The sequence below is a fragment of the Panthera onca genome, chromosome D2 (genome assembly GCF_046562875.1).
Source record: "Panthera onca isolate mPanOnc1 chromosome D2, mPanOnc1 haplotype 2, whole genome shotgun sequence".
Classification (NCBI taxonomy): domain Eukaryota; kingdom Metazoa; phylum Chordata; class Mammalia; order Carnivora; family Felidae; genus Panthera; species Panthera onca.
The window spans coordinates 52,480,303-52,503,034 of record NC_138349.1 but is presented as its reverse complement, the minus strand read 5'-3'; the positions used below and the strand labels follow the sequence as shown (position 1 = coordinate 52,503,034).

Below are 22,732 nucleotides of genomic sequence, written 5' to 3'. Positions count from 1 at the left end.
GCTTCTTGTCCTCTCCAGAACTCCAATTCATAGCTTTTCAAATTAGCCAATCTGAATTGCATTTGACTGGTTAGTAATCAGGTTGAGTGGCTTTTCATATATTTATTGGCTACTTGGATTTCCTTGTTTGTAAAATTCCTGTTCAGTTCTGCCCCGTATTTATTTATTTTTTAAACTGGACCTTGTGTCTTTTACTGGTATTTCAAAGTTCTTTATTTACTCTAGATACCGATCCTTTGCATATGTATGTTGCAAACGTCTACTTCCATATTGTGGTTTGCCTTTTCACTCTCTTTATGGTGTCTTTTAATGAACAGAAGTTCTTCATTTTAATGGAGTCAAATTTATTGGTGTTTTCTTTATGGTTAGTGCTTTTTGTGTCCTGTTTTAAGACTCTTTTCCCACACTTAGGTCAAGAAGATATTCTTGTATTATTTTCTAAGATCTTGATTGACCTTAAAAGATCTATGATTATGAGTAAAATACACTGTTCTTGACCCCATCCTTGCCATTACAAATCTATTCTTGGTTTGGCCACTTTCTTCTGCTCTGTCTTGAATTTTTACTTGTGCTGACTTCCCCTGTCTCTTAGGAGAAAATGGTCATATAGACAGAAATTCAGCTAGATTAGATTTCACAGGTCTCCAGCTGACTTGTATTGCCCTTTTTCCTTTTATGAGCTTGCATTTTATTGTGTTCCTACTATATGTCTGCCACCATCCTTGGTTCTTTCATATTTGTTATCTCAACTATTCCTCTTAACAGTTCTGCAAAACAGAGATGTATAATCTTTTTCATGGAGGAGAAAACGGAGACTTAGATTGATTGACATGTCCGATATCCCACAGTTTAGGTAGCTGGCAAAGTGGGGACTTGATCCCTGAACTCTCTAGGTATGTCTCATCCCAGCATACCTCCTTGTTGAATAAGATTTCAGATGCCTATTTGATAATATCCAAAATCAAGGAGAGTAACTTTCTTACCTATAATGTAACATGTCCCAATTAAAGCACATGTAGTTACTGTGAAACTCAATAAAATTATTGACAATAAAATTATTGACTCTCTGTGTATATTAAAGTAAGTAAAGTTAGGGGCACCTGGGTGGCTCAGTTGGTTGAATGTCCGACTTCAGCTCAGGTCATGATCTCCTGGTTTGTGGGTTTGAGCCCCATGTTGGGCTTTGCACTAACAGCGCAGAGCCAGTTTTCAATTCTCTCTCTCCCTCTCTCTCTGCCCCTCCCCTGCCCATGCTCGTGCACGCACGCGCTCTCTCTCTCTCTCAAAAATAAATAAATGTTAAAACAAATTTTTAGAAAGTAAGTAAAGCTAGAGTAGTCAGTGAACCTTAGGGGGTCCTGGGATAGGTGATAGAGGTCCTGTAAACCCTTGAAATTGTATGCAAATGTCTGTATGTATATGGGTTCATTTTTAAAAATAGATCTTTAATTTTCTTGAGGTTCTCAAGGGGGAACCCTAATTTGTTTTCAGGCTGTACAGGATATCCTGTTTGAAGACATTTGTAATAAAGTTAATGCAGTGTTCTTCAATGATCTGTATTTTCAAAATAATCTTTTAAAAATTCAGAGTTTTTTTCCCCCAATACATTATTCTTAGTCTTTGTCATTAAAACCTGGTTAAAGCTAATTTACAATTAGGAAGAAATCCAGGATTGAATAGGAATTTTTAAATGCCAAAAAAAGACCTTCTAAATTTAGTTGATTATTTCTTAAATGAGAGTGCTTAGTTATAATATCATCATTACTAATCAGTGTACCCTGGCTCCAAAGGCCTGATGACTTCAAATGACTTTTCATCTTGTCTCTAAAATCCTCTGTTTTACAAGGGATCAAATTTCCTGTGAGGTTCCTAACAGTGTGATTAAAGTTTAGAGACTGAAACTATTGAGCGCTTAAATGTAGGAATGACTATGCAAGCCTAATTCTTGGGCTTCACCAGGAGATTTGGGGCATGTCTCTACTAATTTGTGATGATGATGCTGAAACTAATCTTTGCTAGGGATTAAGGAAGCCATAATAGTTTATTGATGGTTCAGTTATTGTTTGTTGAAGCAGATATACACAATTATAGTTTAATGACATAACAAGGATATTGTCAACTAGGAGAGCATGACATGAAAAATTAAACTTCCAATTAATATAATATGTATTAGTTGAAATGATAATTTTCATGGTGATTTAGCCTCTTAGAAATCCTTGGAAAACATTATTAGCTTGTGAATTGGAAACTCTCTATGTTAATGAGTAGTGAGAAAGAATTTAGTATTATTCCAAAAAAAAGGGGGGAATTTAATATTCATTTCAATTAACAGTTATTGAGTGCCTACTCTGGGCTTGCTGCTGAGTTAGACTCTTAAGTTGAACAAGATTGTTGTTGGGAGAGATGAAATACTGGTTGCTTTTGTTTGTTTAGTCATCCTTCACTCCAGTCTATACTGGATGGATATTATTGCCAGAGTGATTCAAACATTCAACAAATTTGTGCATGTGTGGGTGCACTTCACTATGCTGTACTGTGTCACTACTCCTGCGTTAGCTTCCTATTACTTCATATGTCATGTTCACACACCTCAGCCTGGCTTTTGTTACATCCAGCTTTATTTCTTCTCTTCAACACATACTGGCTCTAGGCATGCATATGGGCTCAGCGTCCCTTTTATTAGGCAGTTCATTCTTAGCTCCTGTGCCTTCTGCTAGATTCCCTTCATTCATTCACTGATGCATTCCTTTAACAAATAGGCACTGAACCCCTCTTATGTTCAAGTTGTGGTCCTGGGAAATCTAGGGGCATACAAAGGTGAAATCAAACATGAATCCTATTTTTTTTTTTTTTTTGATGTTTATTTATTTGGGGGAGAGAGACAGAGACAGAGAGGGAGAGAGAGAGAGAGGCAGAGAGGGGAGGACAGAGAATCTGATGTGGAACTTGAACTCACAAACCTTGAGATCATGACCTGAGCCAAAGTCAGATGCTTAACTGACTGAGCCACCCAGACGCCCCAAACACGAATCCTGTTCTTAAGAATTTCCCAATTCTGGTAAGGGAGAGGAGGTAAGCACATAAAGGAGCACAGTACAAAGTAGAAAATGAATGCTAAAATACTAAGATAGCTAAAAGCTTCCTGTTAGACAAAGACATGTAGGGCTTCTGAGAAGGTGTTCATTTTTACTGGACCATGAAGGATTTGAATTTTTACTTCATTTGGGTGAAGAAACTGGGCGGTTATCCAAGTTCCACCTGGTCTTTCAGGGTCCAGTTTATGTCCCATCCATCCAAGGGGTGTTTTACCCACTCAGCAAGGTAAAGTTACAGTTGTTTCCAGACTTTTTCCCTTTTGTAATCAGAGGAACCCTTTCTGTGAAGCAAATCTTATGGAGAGACCTATTATAAATGGGACAGTTAAAGTAGAGCTGCTTAGTTGGGTGCAAGGAGCTATGTGACCTTAGTGTTTAAGCCACAGGGGTACCTGCAGGTGATGTCCAAGACACTTACTCACAAGAGATCCAAGGAGTCTAGTTTGAAAGCCAGTGGAGAGACAGGAAAGAGTTTAGGTTTTAGCATTTGGATTAAAATCCTTCATGATTTAGTGGTCTGAAGTCTTGACCAAGTCATGTCTCAGTTTTCCTTTTGCAAAATGGGGCAACAATGCTACCTTACAGGGTTGTTTTAATGTTTACTGATAATCTGTGTAAAGTGCCTGTTCCACAGTACTATAATGGTTAGCATTATAGTTTAGTGCTTTCTTTTTTTTAAGTGATATATTGAGGTGAAATTTACATAATATAAATGTAACCATTTAAAGTGAACAATTCATTGGCACCTGGGTGGCTTAGTTGGTTAAGCCTCCTACTCTTGATTTTGACTCAAGTCATGAGATCTAGTCCCATATCCAACTTGGGATTCTCTTTCTCCCGCACTTTCTCTCTCTTTTAAAAGAAAGAAATTGAACAATTCAGTGACACTTAGTACATTCACAGTGTTGTGTGACCACCACCTTTGTCTCGTTCCAAAATATTTTTATCAATCTAAAATAAAATCCCTTACCCATTAAGCAATTTCTCCTCATTCCTTCACTCCCCGGGCCCTACCAATCTATGTTCCATGTATGGGTTTACCTATTCTGGATGTTCCATATAAATGGAATTATACTATATGACTTTTTGTGTCTGGCTCCTTTTCTAACAAATATCACCATATGGATGCTGTTCGATGTTGTCAGACAGCAGTATTTGTTAACTGAGGACACTATTTTGAGCAACTGTGCCAATAGTCTGTGCTGGATGGTTATAGAAGAAAAGAATTAAGGTCTCTTTAAGCAGTGTATGTTCTGTTTCAGAAGATACTGTTAAGATTTTTGGGTCCTCACTCAGTTACATAACAGCCTATGAAAAAATCCAGGAGCATATAAAAGTGAGAGAGCTAAAAATAACTTAGCAAGTAAGACCCAGGATGACAAAAGAGTAAACTCTATTGTTAATCTTTACTTTAAGCACTGTTTTTGGCTCATCTGTAATCTCATGACTCAAGTATTATGACATTGATTTTGAAACAACACACAGCTTTATTGAAAGCTGTGAGGAGGTTTCACATAATATTTATGATCCAGGGTATTTTGACTCTTCTTATGCTGACATGAATATTTCTGAATAGTGTTGATATTTATATGATACTAATGAAGCCAAAAGCTCGTGTTGGACTAAGCATTTCTCTAGATCTGTTTAGAATAGTTTGTAATGAATGATGTAAATACATCCATACAACCATATAATTTACTGATATTATTTTCTAGTTAAAAATAAAGTGATTGAAGCCCTTAGAAAATAGAATAATTTAATTTGATGTAGCGTGAGTCCTCAGAATTAATTTGGAATAATTCACTCCCTTTTTGGTAGCCTTTTAGTCCAACTTTCATTTTATAGAAAAAAATGAAAAGAGAATAATGATTTTTTAGGGTTGTTCTTGTGATAGAATGTCCTATCTACATGTGAAACAAATCTGGGTGCTCTGAAAAAGAGAAGTGGTGTGGATAATTGCAAATTGGGGAAAAAAGCATTTCTGTTGGACTTTTGAATGAATTATGCTTTTTTTTTTTTTTTTTGCTATAGATTTGTCTTTCTAGTTAGATACTGCTTAGACTAAAATTAGTTTTCAATCTATTCTCTTAGTGTATACCAATTTACAGCGTGGCCATTGGGATGTCAGAAACAAACTTGCCTAAGATTAAAAAATTTGCTGTGGATAATATACAAAGTGGATGTGTTTAGTTGACAATTGGCTACAGATAAGAGACTACTGATTCTGTTCCTCTCCTAGCTGTGTGTGTGTGTGTGTGTGTATGCTTTAACACAGATTCCGCTTGTAGCATAGAGCTGCTGAGTTACATCTGCTTCTGCCTAATTAACTCTGTTGGTTGGTGTCAGATGAGAGCTAATTTTAAGATTAAATTGAAGAGTGTGGTGTGTGTCTAGTTGGGGGAGGGGAGAAGGAGGATGTAAGGTTGCTTGGTTGTTTTGTATAAGATAAAAATGAAATTATTCACGGTATTGCTTTAAATTTATTTTTTGCCTTTGAAGTGAACATGATCACTGTTGTCCACTGTTGTCCTAAAGTATGATCTGTGTTAATACATATTTAGTATCGTGAAAGCTGGTACATCCTTCTCTTAGGTACAATTATTGGCCATATCTTGATTATCCAGTCAGTACATTGATGCCAGGTGACCTTTGGGTGAAATAGTGAAAGTTTCCTGGGAAAGTTAATACTGAGCTTCAAACAATAATTGACTTTTTTTCCCAGACAAAATGTTATACCTGCCTGGCTATTTGAGTAATACCATTTTTTTTTCCCTCATGATGAGATTCTTGCTTAGACTCTATCACAATCTGGAGGACAGATCTGGTTATCTTAAAGAAGAACAAAATTTCTTTCTTTTTTTTTGAGAGAGAGAGAGAGAGTGAGAGAGAGTGTGTGTGTGTGTGTGTGTGTGCGCGTGCGCGTGTGTAAATGAGCAGGGGAGGGGCAGAGAGAGGAGAGAGAATTTAAGCAGGCTCTGCTGAGCACAGAGCCCTATGCAGGGCTTGATTTCACAACTCTGAGATCATGACCTGAGCCAAAATCAGAGTTAGACGCTTAACTGACTGAGCCACCCAGGCACCCCCCAATTTTTTTTTTTTTAAGTTTGTTTATTTTGAGAGAGAGAGAATGTGCACATGCAAGCAGAGGAGAGCAGAGAGAGAGAATCCCAAGCAGGCTCTGTGCTGTCAGTGCAAAGCACCGCACAGGGCTTGATCTCACTAACCTGGAGATCACGACCTGAGCCGAAATCAAGAGTTGGACGTTTAACCAACTGAGCCACCCAGACACCCCCAAAATTTCTTTTTTTTTTTTTTTAACGTTTATTTATTATTGAGAGACAGACATAGAGCGTGAGCAGGGGAGGGGTAGAGAGAGGGGGAGACACAGAATCTGAAGTAGCTCCAGGCTCTGAGCTGTCAGCACAGAGCCCGATGTGGGGCTTGAACTCACAAACTACAAGATCATGACCTGAGTCAAGGTCGGTTGCCTAACCAACTGAGCCACCTAGGCACCCCCAAAATTTATTTCTTTAAGCACTGCTTTGGGGCTTCCATTTCCTGTTCTGAATTCCATGTTCTTAAAAACCCTTTAGTGGTAGGAAAGAGTTAATACAACACCAAAAGTAAAGTGCTAATAAACTCATAGTAGTTGTTTGTATTGGATAGTTGTGAAGATCCATAGATGGTTCCTGAATTTGAGGGATGTCCTTATGCCCAAATTAACATTTACTTTTTTTTCCTTTGGCAGATTTGCTTGAAGATCTGGACAATCTTCTTTTTTGTCATGGACTGTTAAAACATTTGGAGTTCCAATTCTGGTATTTTCCTTTATTTTATTATATTTTTAAGATATAAAATGTCAGTCTTATTGAAATGTGTTGATAATGGATATAAACAATTCTTTTGATTGTATGTAAAGATTGTGGTATTAGCTTGTCATGAAGGTATATTATGCGTATTTATTAGTTTTTGTTTTAATGTGTGTTCATTTACCTGTGTAACCAGAGTGCCTGAGAGCACTGTTGGATACTTTTCTGTGACCTCTTCTTCTGCTTCCTGCAGTTGTATTTTGTGCAATCAAATTAAATTAGTTGATTTATCCTAAATAATTACTTGGACATAGTGAAATGTCTTCTAATGAAATTTTGCCCCAAACCATTTTACTTTGGAAAGATGTGTCCTATTCTAAACTTACTAACACAGAATGATTCCATGTTCCATCTTGAAAGTAGCTGCACAATGAAAGCCAGTGATTTCATTCCTAAACACACCATTTTCCAAGTCTAACATTTTTTCAATGATTTATATAATGACACAAGGGGAGCGTTTATTAGATTTGCAGATGACATAGATGACAGAACCAGGATCCAAAATGATCTAACAAGTTGGAAGATAGACCCAAACCAACAAAATGAACTTGAACTGTAATAAATTTTAAATCCCGGCATTTATATTTGCACAAGGAAGGGAATGGAAGGAGTCAGCTTGACAGCATTTTTGAAAGAAGATCTGGGATTTTTTGTTGGACTGCATGCTTAGCATGAGTCAATTGTATGGCAAGGCTGTTAAGAAAGTTCATGTAACCTTGAGTTCCATTTATACTTGGATAATGCCCGGACTGCCAGATTTTAGGATGGACGTTAGCCAAACTAGTGAGCCAACCAAAAGAAGGAGGTGCTTGGAAACCATGTGGTAGGAAGTGTTAAGGGTGGATATGAGTGGTCTAAATAAAGTAGGTAGAATGGAGTTGACTTTTAGTGATTTTTTTTAAACAGTTCTTATTTTCAAATATTTGAAGGCTTGTCATATTTAGAATTAATAAGAGTTTTTTGAGATTGTTCTATGGAAGCCAGGACTAGAGGGTAGAAGTTAGGGGAGGACAGATTTTGGCTTTTGTGAACAAGAAATATATTATTACAGTTAGAGCTCTCCAACAGTGGAGAGAACTCCCTCAAAAAGCGACAAATTCTCCATCACTGGAAGTATTTTGAGACTTGATGGCCCATCTGTTGAGGTTATTGAACAAGGGATCTTTTACTGGATAACTAGGGATTAGATGGGATGACCTGTACAGTCCCTTTAGCCACACATTTCTGAATCTGAAAAAATGGAGTGAACCTACAGTTTACTGATTGCAAAGAGGACAATCCTTTTTAAACTGCCTCTTTCAAGCTGACTGAGCAAGTACGGTTCAGTGGCCCAGTTTTTCAGCAGCAGAGGAAATGTTATGTTTTTCATTATATCTGGCTAAAGTTTTGTGTTTTTTTTTTAATTTTTTTAAAGTTTATTTTTGAGAGTGAGAGAGACATTGCAAGTGGGGGAGGGGCAGAGAGAGAGAAACATAGAATCTGAAGCCAGGTCCAGGCTCTGAGCTGTCAGCACAGAGCCCGACGTGGGCTCAAACCCACAAGCCGTGAGAATCATGACCTGAGCTGAAGTTGGACGCTTAACTGACTGAGCCACCCAGGCACCCCGTATCTGGCTAAAGTTTTGAAGAAAGACACTTATTTTCCCTTTTAGATACATTAAATAAATAACCAGAGATAAATTTAATTTTGTATTTTATGAGACATGTTTCAAAGCATGTAGATATTCTATTAATGGAAGTGATGATAACTACTGTATATTGTATATTAGATATCATATTCACTTAATTCTCTTAATACTCCTGTGAGGGACATATTATTACCCTACAGGTAAGGTGACTGACACTCATCCAGGGTTTCTCCACTAGATGTTGGTAGAGCTGGTATTCATACCATTAGTCCGATTGCAGAGGCAGATCTAGCTGGAACAGACAGTTGTGGCTCAGGTGAAGATAGCACTGGACTTCGATTTTAGAATAATGGCATTTGAGCCTTAAGTTTTACTATTGACTGTAACCTTGAGTTCTGTCTTTTCCTGAACCTTAGCTGACCCACAGAATTGACTTGCAGATTAAATGACAAGTTAGGTGTGTGCATACTCTGTAAACTTTAAACTCTAAAAAGAGTTAAGATGTGTATATTACTAGTGGAAGGCAAGATTAGAACCCAGATCTGATCCATCTCCCAGGCGAAGGCACTTTCTTCTGGTGTTCTTTGCAAGTGTACCCAATATATAGATTGGCGATATAAGGTGGTTTTGTTGTACGCCAGAGGCTCTCAGAGAGCAATACCACTGTTTACCTGGAATCAGATTTGCATGAACCTTCCTTGTATTGAGCCAGGTATTAAGATACCTAGAATGGTATATTATTTAAAAGGTGAAGGGTTAAAGGGGTGCCTGGGTGGCTCAGTCGGTTGAGCGTCTGACTTCGGCTCAGGTCATGATCTCGCAGTTGACAAGTTCGAGCCCTGCATCGGGCTCTGTGCTGACAGCCCAGAGCCTGGAGCCTGCTTCAGATTCTGTGTCTCCTTCTCTCTCTGCCCCTTCTCTGCTCATGCTCTGTCTCTCTCTGTCTCAAAAATAAATAAACATTAAAAACAAAAAATTTAAAAAAAAGGTGAAGGGTTATGTTACCGTATTAGTTTCAGTTTTCCAACCTGTGGGTTAGAGAGTGTCACAGACCCTTTGCAAAGGGATGGGAGGATATGATTCCATAGAAGTGGCTAGATGACAAATTTTCTTATGTGTGACTTGGGTAATATCTAGCTGAAATAGAAGAATCAGGATTATTGGATTATTGCCTGTTTTAAGTTGAAGATTTTTTTTTTTAAGTATTTATTTTGAACAAGCATGCATGTCAGCAGGGGAGGAGCAGAGACAGAGAGAATCCCAAGTAGGTTCAGTGCTGTCAGCACAGAGCCTGACATGGGGCTCAATCCCACAAACTGTGAGATCATGATCTGAGCTGAAATCAAGAGTCAGACACTTAACTGACTGAGCCACCCAAGCGCCCCTCTCATCCTTATGATTTTCTTAATAACATTTTCTTTTCTCTAGCTAACTTTATTTTAAAAATACAGTATGTAATAAATATAACTTACAAAATGTGTTAATCAACTGTTTATGTTATTGGAAAGGCTTCCAGTTAACAGTAGGCTATTAGTAGTTAAGTTTTTGGGGAGTCAAAAGTTATAGGTAGATTTTTGACCATGTGGGGGTTGATGCCCTAATCCCTCATATTGTTCGAGTCAGCTATACTTTCATCAGATTTTTTGTGTCATAGACTTACTCTTTGAGGTTGGTTTTATGTTTAGAATAGACATATATCTTGAGCTACTCATGTAATGTTATTAATTTCAATAAAGGTTAATCCATTAAATAAGTACGTAGGTGTTATCTTTTCAGTGCCCCATAATGACTTCATAATAAATAACAAGTGAGAGTCCTAAAAAAATTCCCTTCTCAGACCGTGACCCAATTTCTGGTTAGGAAATATAGTCACTGTGGCTTTGTTACATAACACTTGCCTGTCATTACTTCTGTGGGCCTTTTGCATCTGAAAAGTAATACTAAAAAGTCTTTTATTTTTCAAAGTTCCGTTATTAAGGACCTTTTCCCCCTTTTTATCCTTTAAGGTCTTGATTTCCTTGTTAAAGATGTTCTTCACCCGAATGCAGTCTTTCCCGTTGGTCAAATAAGACAACTATCAACATTGCCTGTGTGTCCTGTTTTTAATCTCTTAAGGATGGATGTTTGTGAGGTTTTGTTTAATACGGTCTGGAATATTTTGCCCATTTGTTGAATTGTAAATGACTTTTAAATGTTCAAGTTCTGTTAAATACAAGGAGAACCTCTATGGGTAACTTTGGTATTGAAGAAGTCATTTGTCAACCATGGTAAAACTTGCAAACCCACTTTATACAGAGTGGATTCTTGAAGCTATACAGAAAATAAAAAAGCAAAAGCAAAGGCCCTCTGAAGAGAGAATCTGCCATGCAGTCAGCACTTCCCATGGGTTGGATAAGAAGACAGTCTCTGAACAGCTGGAACTCAGTGTTCAGGATGGCTCAGTTCTTAAAGTCACCAACAAAGGCCTTGCCTCCTATAAGGACCCAGACAACCCTGGGCGCTTTTCATCAGTTAAACCAGGCACTTTTCCTAAGTCAACCAAGGGGTCTAGGGGATCATGTAATGATCTCCGCAATGTGGATTGGAATAAACTTTTAAGGAGAGCAATTGAAGGACTCGAGGAGCCAAATGGCTCCTCCCTGAAGAACATCGAGAAGTATCTCAGAAGTCAAAGTGATCTCATAAGCACCACTAACAACCCAGCCTTTCAGCAGCGGCTGCGACTAGGGGCCAAACGTGCAGTGAACAATGGGAGGTTACTGAAAGATGGACCGCAGTACAGGGTCAATTATGGAAGCTTAGACTGCAAAGGGGCTCCCAAGTATCCCAGTGCTTTTCCATCCTCGCTACCACCTGTCAGCCTTCTACCCCATGAGAAAGATCAGGTAAGTAAAGACAATATATTCTAAGTATTGCCCATCTGCCTTGTACAGTTTCAGTTAAATTCTATATGTACAAAAGTTCTGAGTGAAGTTGAAGAAAATCAAATCTTTTGCTTTAGAGCAGGCTTTTATATTTTAAAATGTATATATTGTTTTTTAATATAAATTGTTCTATACTGTTTTACTATGTATTAGGGGTTTCCTTATTAGGAAGAATTTAATGTGATGATTATGCAATTTGTTTTTTAAACACTAGTTGCTAATTGGTGAGTGCTTGAAGGGACCTGGATAGTAACTTTAATCCTCCTTCATCAAGGCAGGACCATATATATTTCAAAAGTCTAAGAAAGGCCATTGTATATTTTTCTCTTTAAAAAATATTAAATTATTTGTAATTTATCTTTTCAGCTTTATTGAGGTATAATTGATACATTTTTCTCTTTATTATTTTCAGAGAAGACAGCTCTATAGACTAGTTAATTATATTAATACTGATAACCTGTGCATTCCTGGAATTGTTTTAATGTGTGACCTAAATCCTGCATATTTCAATTTGAAGTAATTTATTATTGTCTGATTCTCAGTGGGTGAAAGTGAATGTTTATTTTATGTCATGCCATATCTTTTACTGTTTAGTTTCTCTGGGTCTTATGTTATTTCTGGAGTATTTATACATATATGACAGTTTTCTCACTTATACATATAAATGACTTCTGCAATTTAAATCTTTGATCGAGTAGGATTTTTCTTTCATTTCAAAGCTACTGAAGGTGTCTCCCAAACTAAAACCTAAGTAGAGCAATAGCAAATTGTTTATAATAATTTAGGCCTTTCATTGTTGGCAGAAAGAGTAGTTGTAGGCATTGACTACATTTCTAGGAGTGATGGAGACACAAGTGTTAAGGAAAGTTGTGCACCTGATAGCTTGTTTTTCTTCTTTGGGTACTGCCAGCTCTTGAGATGGACTCTACTTCCCTCAGTGGTTTAAGCTGATAGAGACCCAGCTCTAGAAACTGGGTAGGACCAGGTGATTTGCCTTTCTAGCACTCCTTCCTTCCTTCCCTCCCTCCCTCCGTCTTTCTTTTTCTCTTTTCTTTCTTTTTCTTCTTTCTTTCTTTCTTGAATTTATTTATTTATTTATTTAGAGAAAGCATGAGTTGGGGAGGGGGCAAGAGGGTGAGAGAGAGAATCTTAAGCAGGCTCCATGTTCAGAGCCGAGCCCAATGCGGGGCTTGATTCCACAACTCTGGGATCATGACCTGTACTGAAATCAAGAGTGCTCACCGACTGAACCAACAAAGAGCCTAAATCATGATGATCAACAGACTGAACCACCTAGGTTTAATTTTTTTTAAGTACTCTCCATACCCAAAGTGGGGCTTGAACCTACAAACTCTAGGTTGAGGGTTGCATGCTGTACTGACTGAGCCAGCCAGGTACCCCCTAGTATTTCTTCCTTTCTTTTTTTTTTTTAACATTTGTTTATTTTAGAGAGGGAGAGAGAGAGAGAGGGAAAGCACACATGAGTGCAAACAGAGGAGAGGCAGAGAGAGAGAGGGGACAAAGTATCTGAAGTGGGCTCTGTGCTGACAGCATTGAGCCCCACCCAGGGCTCGAACGCATGAACTGTGAGATAATGACCTGAGCTGAAGTCGGATGTTCAACCAACTGAGCCACCCAGGCACCCCTGCATTTATTTCTTAATTTTATTTTTATTAGTTTTCCTCACATTTATTTTATCTTTTGGTGGTATTTGTGTTAACAACCCTCAATTCTTTGTGAGAAAATGTGTTCTTAAAGAAGTAAGTTACCTATAAAAAATTTTATTTTAATAATATTTGTTTCAAAAAAGTGTACTGAGTGACTCAAATCCTAATTCTTATGTCTGACAAAGCCACGTTAAGCACTTAGGTTTCTCATTAAATATTTTTTTATAAAAGCTTATATATACCATGAGGAAATTCCTTAAAGGAATGTAGATCCATTTCTTGATGGATTTGGATATCTTTGTTTTCAAAACCTGTACATTACCCTGAGGTATATTAAGATTTTATAATTACCAGGTACCTGGACTAATTCAGGCAGCTTTAGGTAATTTAATAGTATTTTTCAATAAATTTGTGATCCAGGTAGAAGTCACTACAAATTCCCCAGTCCCTTTTTTATCCTTTCTTTAACCTTGCCCATCATTTCTTGCTAACCTTATCATTTTTTTTTTTTCATGCGGCATCTCTTTAGAAGTATTTTTAGTCTAAAGGAAAATTCATGTCTGGAAGTGTCTAGGATTGAGAACAGAGTAATTTATTGCTTAGCATGCAATTGTTACTGCTCCTTCTATGATGCTGATCTTTTCATATTGTCCAATTAGCATCATCATAGAACAAGGAAAACAGAGGAAATGAGTCCTAGAATTTTTACTTTATGATTTTACCTGATCTAATTCTTAAAAAAGAACAAATAAAAATAAAAATCTTATCAAGTCAGTTTGGCCACAAGGTATTGGATTGTTTGTGTGGTATATTTGCAATAGTATTTTACCTTGGTGAAAATATAATATTGCCCTTTGAGATTACAAGTGGTAAATAGTTTAAAACCATGTAAAATTGGTAAGTAATTGTAATAGAAATTCTTAACCTGGGTCTATGAATGAGCTTGGGAAAGATAGGTCACAAATCCCCAGAAATCTAATATAAAGTTATCAGTATCCATGCGTTTTTCTAGGGTTAGGGCCTATTGCTTTTTGTTGTTGTTTTTGTTTTAATCAGATTCTCAAAGGGATCCAAAATGTCAAATAGCCAATGTAAGTATGTTAGTACTGTAGAAAATATTTGTTGTTTCTTATACTAAAACCATAATGTATTAATGGTTGGTTTTTTATTTTTCTTACTTTAGCTTCTGTACTTGGATCTGAATGTAGACTGGTTGTACTATGGTTTCGTGTATATAGGACTTTCTCTAATATATTCGAAGGGCAGATTATCATTGTTCTTGATGTGCTAGAAATTTATAGATTTTGCATTGTGGGAAGACATTTATTATATAAAAGACAACTGTACAGAGATGGAGTTATCTCACAATTTAGTCAACTAATGTCTCAGAGAAGTGTTTTTGCTGTGCAGTTCCATTTAATTGTGAAAATGAAACAAAAATAGTAAAAATAATAACTAACATTTCTTAAGTGTTAAATGCTGGCAGTATTCCAAGTGCTTTTACATTTATTATCTCCTTGACTTGTCACAATAACTGTGAGGGCCATAAGATTATTATCCTTGTTTTGCACATGAAAAAGTGGGACTCAAAGCCTAAGTAATTTGTCATATCACTTATAGAGCTAGTGAGTGGTGAAGCCAACATTCTAAGAAGATAGTGTGACTCCAGACCTCTTTACTGCTGGGCTGTATACTGGTTAACATTGCTGGCTTTTCATTAATAGTAAAAGTATTTCTTACATTTCCTCAACTGTTTAGAAGCTGTTTTCCCCCAACAAATAGATTTCTGGTATTTTAAATTTGATAGTTGCAGTGAGCTTATTACAGTTTTTAAAGCAGGTGCTATTTATAATATTAGCAATATGGAAAAATAGTAGGGAAAGTAGTAAATCTGTGTCTAATTAGATTTAACATCATCATCATTCCTATGCATGGCTGCTAGGAAGAATACAATGCAAGTTAAAATAGAAGGGCTTCTTCCTTTCTGAAATGTAATTGCACATCTTCTGATAGTCTAGAATTCAAATTGGATATTACCACACTGGCTCCTTAGCATAACTTCTTTGTATTTATTTAAGAAAGCTCTCTTTGGTGAGGTGATATGGAAATGAATTAAACCACTGAAGATAAAACTTTATCTTTGACTTGGTGAGGGAACTCCTAAAGGATAGTATTAGTGTTTCTCATTAAAAGTGGTAAAGCTCAATTAGGTCAGATTATGAGGACTTTGGAAAGTCAAATATTCTAAGAGAGACTTCAGTTATCACCACACACTTTGTAGCATTAAGATTCCATTTGAATATTTGAGCTTTAGCATTTTTATGAAATCAGTTCAATTTTAAACAGAGTCCTTGGTATTTCACTTTATTGGGAGTATTTTGCTATAATTTATTAAGTATCAAATATTGGTATGTTTCCAGTACAGTACAAAATAGGGGAATTCTCATTTTAGGTTGCTATAGTTGGAAAGGGAGATGCTTCTAATATCAGGTAGGTCTTTTGATGTTTTTTGTTGGAGAAATGAAATCTTACAGAAGCCTTCAAACAGAATTACAAAAACAATGATACTGTCCCTAAGAAAAAAAGTGAAGATGAGTTTATGGTCCAAAATGGGGCTGAGAGACAAAATTGTGTTAAAAATCACTTGTGGTCTTGGCTTGTTCAGTTTGTTATTCTGTTTGTCCCCCACTCCCTTCTAGGGAGATATTTTATTAGGGCTTTGGCAATGTTATTAGTATGAAATATTTCCATAAATATAATATTAACGTATGTCCTACATCACTTTTGTGTAAATGTCATAAATAAAAGAACTTTACTTTTAGATTCCTTTCTTTGGTTTTCACCACTTTGTCTTCGCCACTCCAGTCCCATTATCCCTGCCCTAGAGAGACCCTCCTTGTCTTTTTCTGGGACTTTTCCAATTGCCTGTACTTTGTGAAGGACCATTCACTAGTCCATATTGTTCTTTGATGTGGCAGGCTTCCAGAAGTCTCTCGGCCCTAGGGGAATCGTTCATAGTCTCAGACTCTGGATCTTTTTGGCAGAAATGTGTGTATTTTTTTTATCTGCTAATTATAGAGAGTCCAAGTGTCCTCCTCTCTGTTGACCTTCTTAGTTTTCCTTTGAATTGGTGTCCTTTGTATTGCAGATGTCACATTTCTCAAAGAGTGCTTAGCTATGTGTATTCAGCTGAAAGTTGGATAAAGCCCTAAACATTGCAAAATACACTCTTTGTATATATAACCTGAATTTTGGAATTGGTATGGATGAAAGTCAGTTTTAGAATGACTAAAGTCAGACAGAAACCTATTACAATGTGGAAGACTAGATAGATCAAATACCTGCTGTTTCAGGGTCAGGAAAGAAAAAAATATTGTAGTTTATGTTGTTCCTATAATTAAGCTTCAGTAGTTCTTCCAAATAGCAGACTATCTAAGCACTGCTTTTGTGAGCAGATAATACCAGTTGTTGAGACATTATTGAGAGAGCACTTGGATTGTCTCAAACTAGTTAGTTGGGTCAAGGGAAAGATAAAATGAGGAGTGAATGAGTCTTTTCTGTTGTACTCAGAGGCATGACAGCTTGTTCCACTTTTGAGCTTTTATCAAGATGAGACTTGTCTAGACTTCTAATGAAATAGGCTTCAGGTAAAGTAGCAACATTAGGTCAGGATTTTTGACTGTGAAAATGAGTCTTAAACATTCTTTTTAACTCTTTGGATCTTAAACAGTTTTGATACTTGCAGCTGCCTTTTTGGCAACACGTCATCTTGTCCTGAATGACACACACACACACACACACACACACACACACACACACACAGAGATACATGCATATACACACACATACATACATACACACATACATATGTATACATACACACATATGTATACACACACACACACACACACACACACACACACACACACACACACATATATATATATATAGTCTATTTTCTTATTTCCTAATGGTATTTTCCAAGCATTAGGGATGCCAAGGGTGTGGTGTTTTGACTAATTCTGGATATTTTCAGCAGCTTTCAGGGACTTACTGTTGTATTCCATATACCTGTTTGGCTTACATAACAGCTACATTTGTTATACTCACAGTGCCAAGAAAATCAATGTTTTATCACTTTGAAGTTACTTAACAGGTGATGTTTGCTAATTTATTATGATGGTATCTGGGATGGCAAAGGTTTTTATTCATTCTTTCTCTTCAAACCTTATGTAGTAAGTAGTATATTTTAATGTTTCTCAGAATGAAGGTCTATATTTTATGTATTTTCTTTGTACCTTAATGTACAAAGGGTACATGAGAAAATGCCATTGTTTTATCTTTGCAATGGCAAATTTTGATTGTAAATCCATGACTTCTTGTTTTGTTTACAAACAATTTTCTTGGCTGGTACATTAAACCACAGTAGATTTGATGAAACTGTTCATCTTTAGTTATGCCAACATTCAAATGTGAATCTGCATCTTAGGTACTTTGATCTTTCTGATCTATTAATATTTCTTAGTACATAAACATCAATTAGCTTACTAAATTAAAGTTAGCAAATGAGTCAGCCATGTAATTTGTTTGTGACATTTTGAGTTAGCAGGGCCATGAGAAAAAAATATTTTTATTTGTGTGGAGGTGCTCTTATCTCCCTGTCTTCAGGTGGTGATGGGAGTTTATACATGTAAGAAATGGAGGTATGGTGGTGCACTTTGTGAAATGCTAATCCCTATTATTGGGCTTCTGCTTGGGGCTGGACTGCTTTCCCTGAGATGTCTTCAGGAGTTGCAAACTGCATACTGTTGTTTTCCTTTTATAAATGAGCCTTTTAATTAGCAGAATATTAATGTAGAGTCTAACTTTTTTGTTTTATGAAAGGTAGTATTTTGAAAAATCTGCAAAATGAACTATATGGGCAAAAGTTCTAGAGTGGATGGTATTAGATTTAAACTGTGAATCTGGCCTTTACAAAGCTACAAAATAAATACTAATCAGTGGTGTAAGTAAAATCCAGGAAGGATTTGTGTTAATTTGACAAGTAGGTTTAGAGTTCTTTAGCCATTATTTTTTAGAAACCAGCTTTGTTCATACATCCTTTCTCTAATTTGCTTCACTTTTGATCTTTGATAAAACCAGCTGCAATTTTGTTTCATTAACAAACTTAACTGTTTAACAGATGTTTGTTTTGGCTTGATTGTGTCCTTTCTATTAGAAACAGCATAACATACATAGAAACCATGCTGAGCCTTTTCCTGTCTGTAGCTAGACAGGCGTTTCAGAAGAACAACTTAATTTTATTTACAAGTTCAATTTTTGTTCTTCTGTACTATTATTGTAGGTATACAAACATTTTAGCTCTTGTTCCCCCTGTCAGGGAGGTCTTTTGTTCTTAATCCTCCATCTGTTAGTCTGGTACCCTCCCCCTCCCCCTTTTTTTAGCTTTACAAAATCTTAGCATGCAGGGAAAAAGGTATTGCAGAAGAGGTAATTGAGATATCAATGACTCTTCTACAGTTCAAGGGAGGGAATGGGACTAGCCTGGTGAATTTAGATAATTTCTTCCATCTTCTTTGATGTCAGTAAGCTGCCATATGGACAGCAATGAGGCCTACAGGAAGGAGGTGAGCTTTGGTCTGGGCTGCCTGTGATACTCAAAGAGATGTGGGCTGGGAGCCAGAGGCAGGCAGTCCTTGAATGTTTCTGTAGTTGTTTCTGATGCGGCCAGTCCTGATTTTTGTCTGTGGTTTATTGCCATGCTTGTGACTCTCTTAGATCATACATGGGAATGATAAAATTCAAGAGAGGTAAAGTTTACATGCAGTAAGAGAAATAATAATAAGAGAAGCAAGGAATACTCAAACTAAAATAAAGTATTAAAGGACATCAAATTATGATTCCTATTTGATATTTGATCTTGTTTCCAAAACTGGTATTTTAATAATCATATAGGAGCTTCTACCTTCTATCAAAACCCAACCCTAGGAGCATCTGGGTGACTGGCTTAGTCAAGAGTGTCCCACTCTTGATTTCTGCTCAGGTCATGATCTTGGGGTTGTGAGATTGAGCCCCCGCCCCCCCCCCCCCCCCCCCGCATCCCCCTTGGGCTCTGCACTGGGTGGGGGGGCCTTCTTGAGATTCTCTTTCTCTCTCTCTCCTTCCCTCCCTCTTGCTCTCCCTCTCCCCCTCTCTTCCTCCCTCTGCCCCTCCCCTGTTTATGTGCACACAAGCTTGCCAGCCTCTCTCACAAACAACCCAACCCAGAGCCTTGAGATGTGAGTAATGCTGCAGAAAACAGGATCGGCTAGTGGAAGAATGTGGGATCTTTGAAGAACATTAGCTATTCCAGTTAGATTGCTGGCAGGTTGTGAGGAAACTAGAAAAGATAGGCAGTGGAGGGAACCAGAAAGGTATTTCCCCCTTAACTTTGTAATTTGTGAAATTGCAATATTTCAGAAAAGTTGAAAGAGTAATACAGTAAGTGCTGTATTTCTTTTACTTGGATTTACCAATTGTTAAGCATTTTGTTACATTTGTTCTTTCTCCCTCTTTTAAGTGTGTATGTATACACAAATACGTACACTTACTCATAATTTTTGGTTGAACTGTTCGAAAATAAGTGGTAGACACTATGATACTAAGATGTTATGACATTAAGTCATAATAATTATATACTGAGGAACATTTTCCTATTACTATTTTATGTAAGAAATTTAGTAGTGGAACAAGAGTGTTATCCAATAGACAGTCCATATTTTCCCAAATGGCTTCTTTTGTTTTTAATGTTTATTTATTTTTGAGAGAGAGAGTGAGCGAGCTTGAGAGGAGGAGGTGCAGAGAAAGATGGAGACACAGAATCCAAAGCAGGCTCCAGGTTCTGAGCTGTCATCACAGAGCCTCATGTGGGGCTCAAACTCATGGACCATGAGATTGTGACCTGAGCTGAAGTTGGGCACTTAACCACTGAGCCACCCAGGTGCCTCATAACTTTTGTTTTTAATCTGGGATCCAGTTAAGGATTGTACATTGCATTTGGTTGTTAAATCTTTTTTTTGTTTTATTTTAACTTTATTTATTTATTTTGAGAGCGATAAACTGTGCAGAGAGGGAGAAAAGAATTCTAAGCAGGCTCCACAGTGTCAGCACAGAGCCTGATGCGGGCTTGAACTCACGATCTGCGAGAACATGACCTGAGCAGAAACCAAGAGTCAGATGCTTAACCAACTGAACTACCCAGGCGCCTTCTTTTTTTTTTTTTTTTTTTTAAAGACAGTGAGAGAGTAAGCATGAGTGGGGAAGAGAAGGGGGGGGGTGGAGAGAGAGAGAGAGAACGAGAGAGAGAACATGAATCCCAAGCAGGCTCCATGCTTAGCATGGAGCTTGACATGACACTTGGGCTTGATCTCATATGACTGAGATCATGACCTAGGCTGAAATCAAGAGTCAGCTAAGCCACCCAGGCACCCTGATTATTGTATCTTTAGTAGAGAACCGTTTTCCCTCTTTTTTTTGCTTTTCACATCAGTGACTTTTTTTGTTGTTTATTTTTAAATTATTTTTTTAAATTATTTTAAAAAATATACTTTTGAGTATAGTTGACAATAATACATCAGTGACATTTTTGACAAGTCTAGGCCATTGTCTTATAGGATGTCCCACAGTTAGTGTTTATCTGATTGTGTTCTCATGATCAAAATCAAGTAAACATTTTTGGCAAGAATATTGTGGGAGTGATGTGTATTTCCTCTTGTCCTGTCAGGAGATAATATCCTTTTAGGTTGTGTCATTACTGGTGGTGCTTATTTGGCCATTTGGTTAAGGTGCTTATCTGTTAGATCTATGTTTATAATGGCATGTTTTTTTTTGTAGTTAGTAAGTAAGTAATTTGTAGAGTGATACTTAGACCATGTGAATAACTTTTCATTTGTGCGTATTATTTCCTATTAGTGCTACAACAAATTACCACAGACTTAGTGTCTTAAAACAATGCAGATTTATTGTCTTATGGTTCTATAGGTCAGAAATCCAACATGGGTCCCATTGGGTTAAAATCAAAGTGTGGGCAGGGGAGTCTCTAGGAGAAGAATGTGTTTTATCACCTTTTCCAGCTTCTGTGTGCTGCCTAAATTCCTTGGCTCTGGCTCCCTCCCGCATCTTTAAAACCAGCAGTACTGCATCTCTCAGACCATTTTTCCATAATCACATCTGACTCTGACCACAGCCTGGACAGCTTTTGAAGGATTCATGTGATTAGATTGGAGCCACTTAGATAATCCTGGATAATCTCCCCATCTCAAAGTCCTTAACTTAATCACACCTATAGGGTCACTTTGCCATATAAGGTGACAGATTCACAGGTTCTTAGCATTAGGAAGTGGACACTGGTGGTGTTGGTGGGGATGCATTATTCTGCCTGTCACACAGTGGTTTCAGTAACCTCACCTCAATTAGTTTTTACAGTGGAGGTTGCAAATCTTGGAAGGTTTGGGGGCTATGATATAACACGGTCTAAGTCTGCTTAGCAAAGAATGAATCACAGTTTATGAGGGTAATGCTAGCTGAAGGCTGGGAGTCAAGAGGCCTGAGCTCTAGGTCTGACGGTACATCCTAAATCATTTCCATGAGAGCAGGAACAGGGACTTGCCTCCTGCTTCCACTTAGCGTTTCTTTACTCACAAGTTGAATTGAAGGATGGATTTGGCACTAATAGCTTGAGAGTTTTTAACAATAGGAGTTTGGATATCCAAATGTTCCCTGAGAAGTGCATTTAAAGTTGTAGAGAGAAAGGTCTGTCTTTAAATGCCCACAGAATGCATAGGACAACTTAATAAGATAGGCTCTTTTGTGACATTTTAAATACTAAGTAACAACTGAAGAATTTTATGTCTATTATTTAAATTTGAATCCTCAATTAGAAAAATCTAAATAGGCTGAAAAAGAAACTGACTTATTTTAAAATGAATGATTATCATGCTTACAATGTTATGTCAATTATATCTCAATAAAGGTGGAAAAAAAGAAAAATATGCAGGTAGATGGATGTTGTATTTTCAGTTCTTAGTAAAAACTCAGGAAAGATAAATATCAAATCAAGATTCACAAAGGCAGTTAACCCCAAGGATTCTTTTCCTTTCATTTCATAGTGTTTTAGTAGAATCTTCTGCAGTAGCTGTACTTAGTTGGAATGTTTTAGAAATACTGTTCCAACTGTTAAAGAATAACAGTTTAGTTATCAGCCTATAAATGTGCTTTCTAGAGCTGATAAAAAAAAGATGATCTTCTCATCTAATGAGCTCTGACCCTCTGTAAACCTTCCAACTTACCTCATTTTCCACCAGCTATTGAAATATAACAAGATGCCAACAATTACATCCTCACAAAGCATTTATACCAACTTATAAAATTACCTCCTTATTGGAAAATTGTGTAATATCTTGATTTCAATTTAGCATGGCATGTTGGTTAGCAATAAATCTTACTGGGGTATGAACACAATCCTGCAGGCAGTTCACAGAGCATTGATCAGGTGCAAATTGTGTGTATTTTT

At 37.0% G+C, this 22,732-nt stretch overlaps 1 protein-coding gene across 5 annotated transcripts in view; it reads left to right on the top strand.

Annotated features, from left to right (window-relative positions):
• The window catches only part of KAT6B (lysine acetyltransferase 6B), a 190,277-nt gene that overhangs the window by 5,021 nt on the left and 162,524 nt on the right, over window positions 1-22,732 (top strand). For all 5 annotated transcript variants that reach the window (XM_060642398.3, XM_060642397.3, XM_060642396.3 and 2 more), the window contains exons 2-3: window positions 6,844-6,913; window positions 10,598-11,476. In XM_060642398.3, the coding sequence (XP_060498381.3) occupies window positions 10,856-11,476 (621 nt within the window). In that variant the 5' untranslated portion in view covers window positions 6,844-6,913; window positions 10,598-10,855. The remainder of the gene's footprint in view (window positions 1-6,843; window positions 6,914-10,597; window positions 11,477-22,732) is intronic.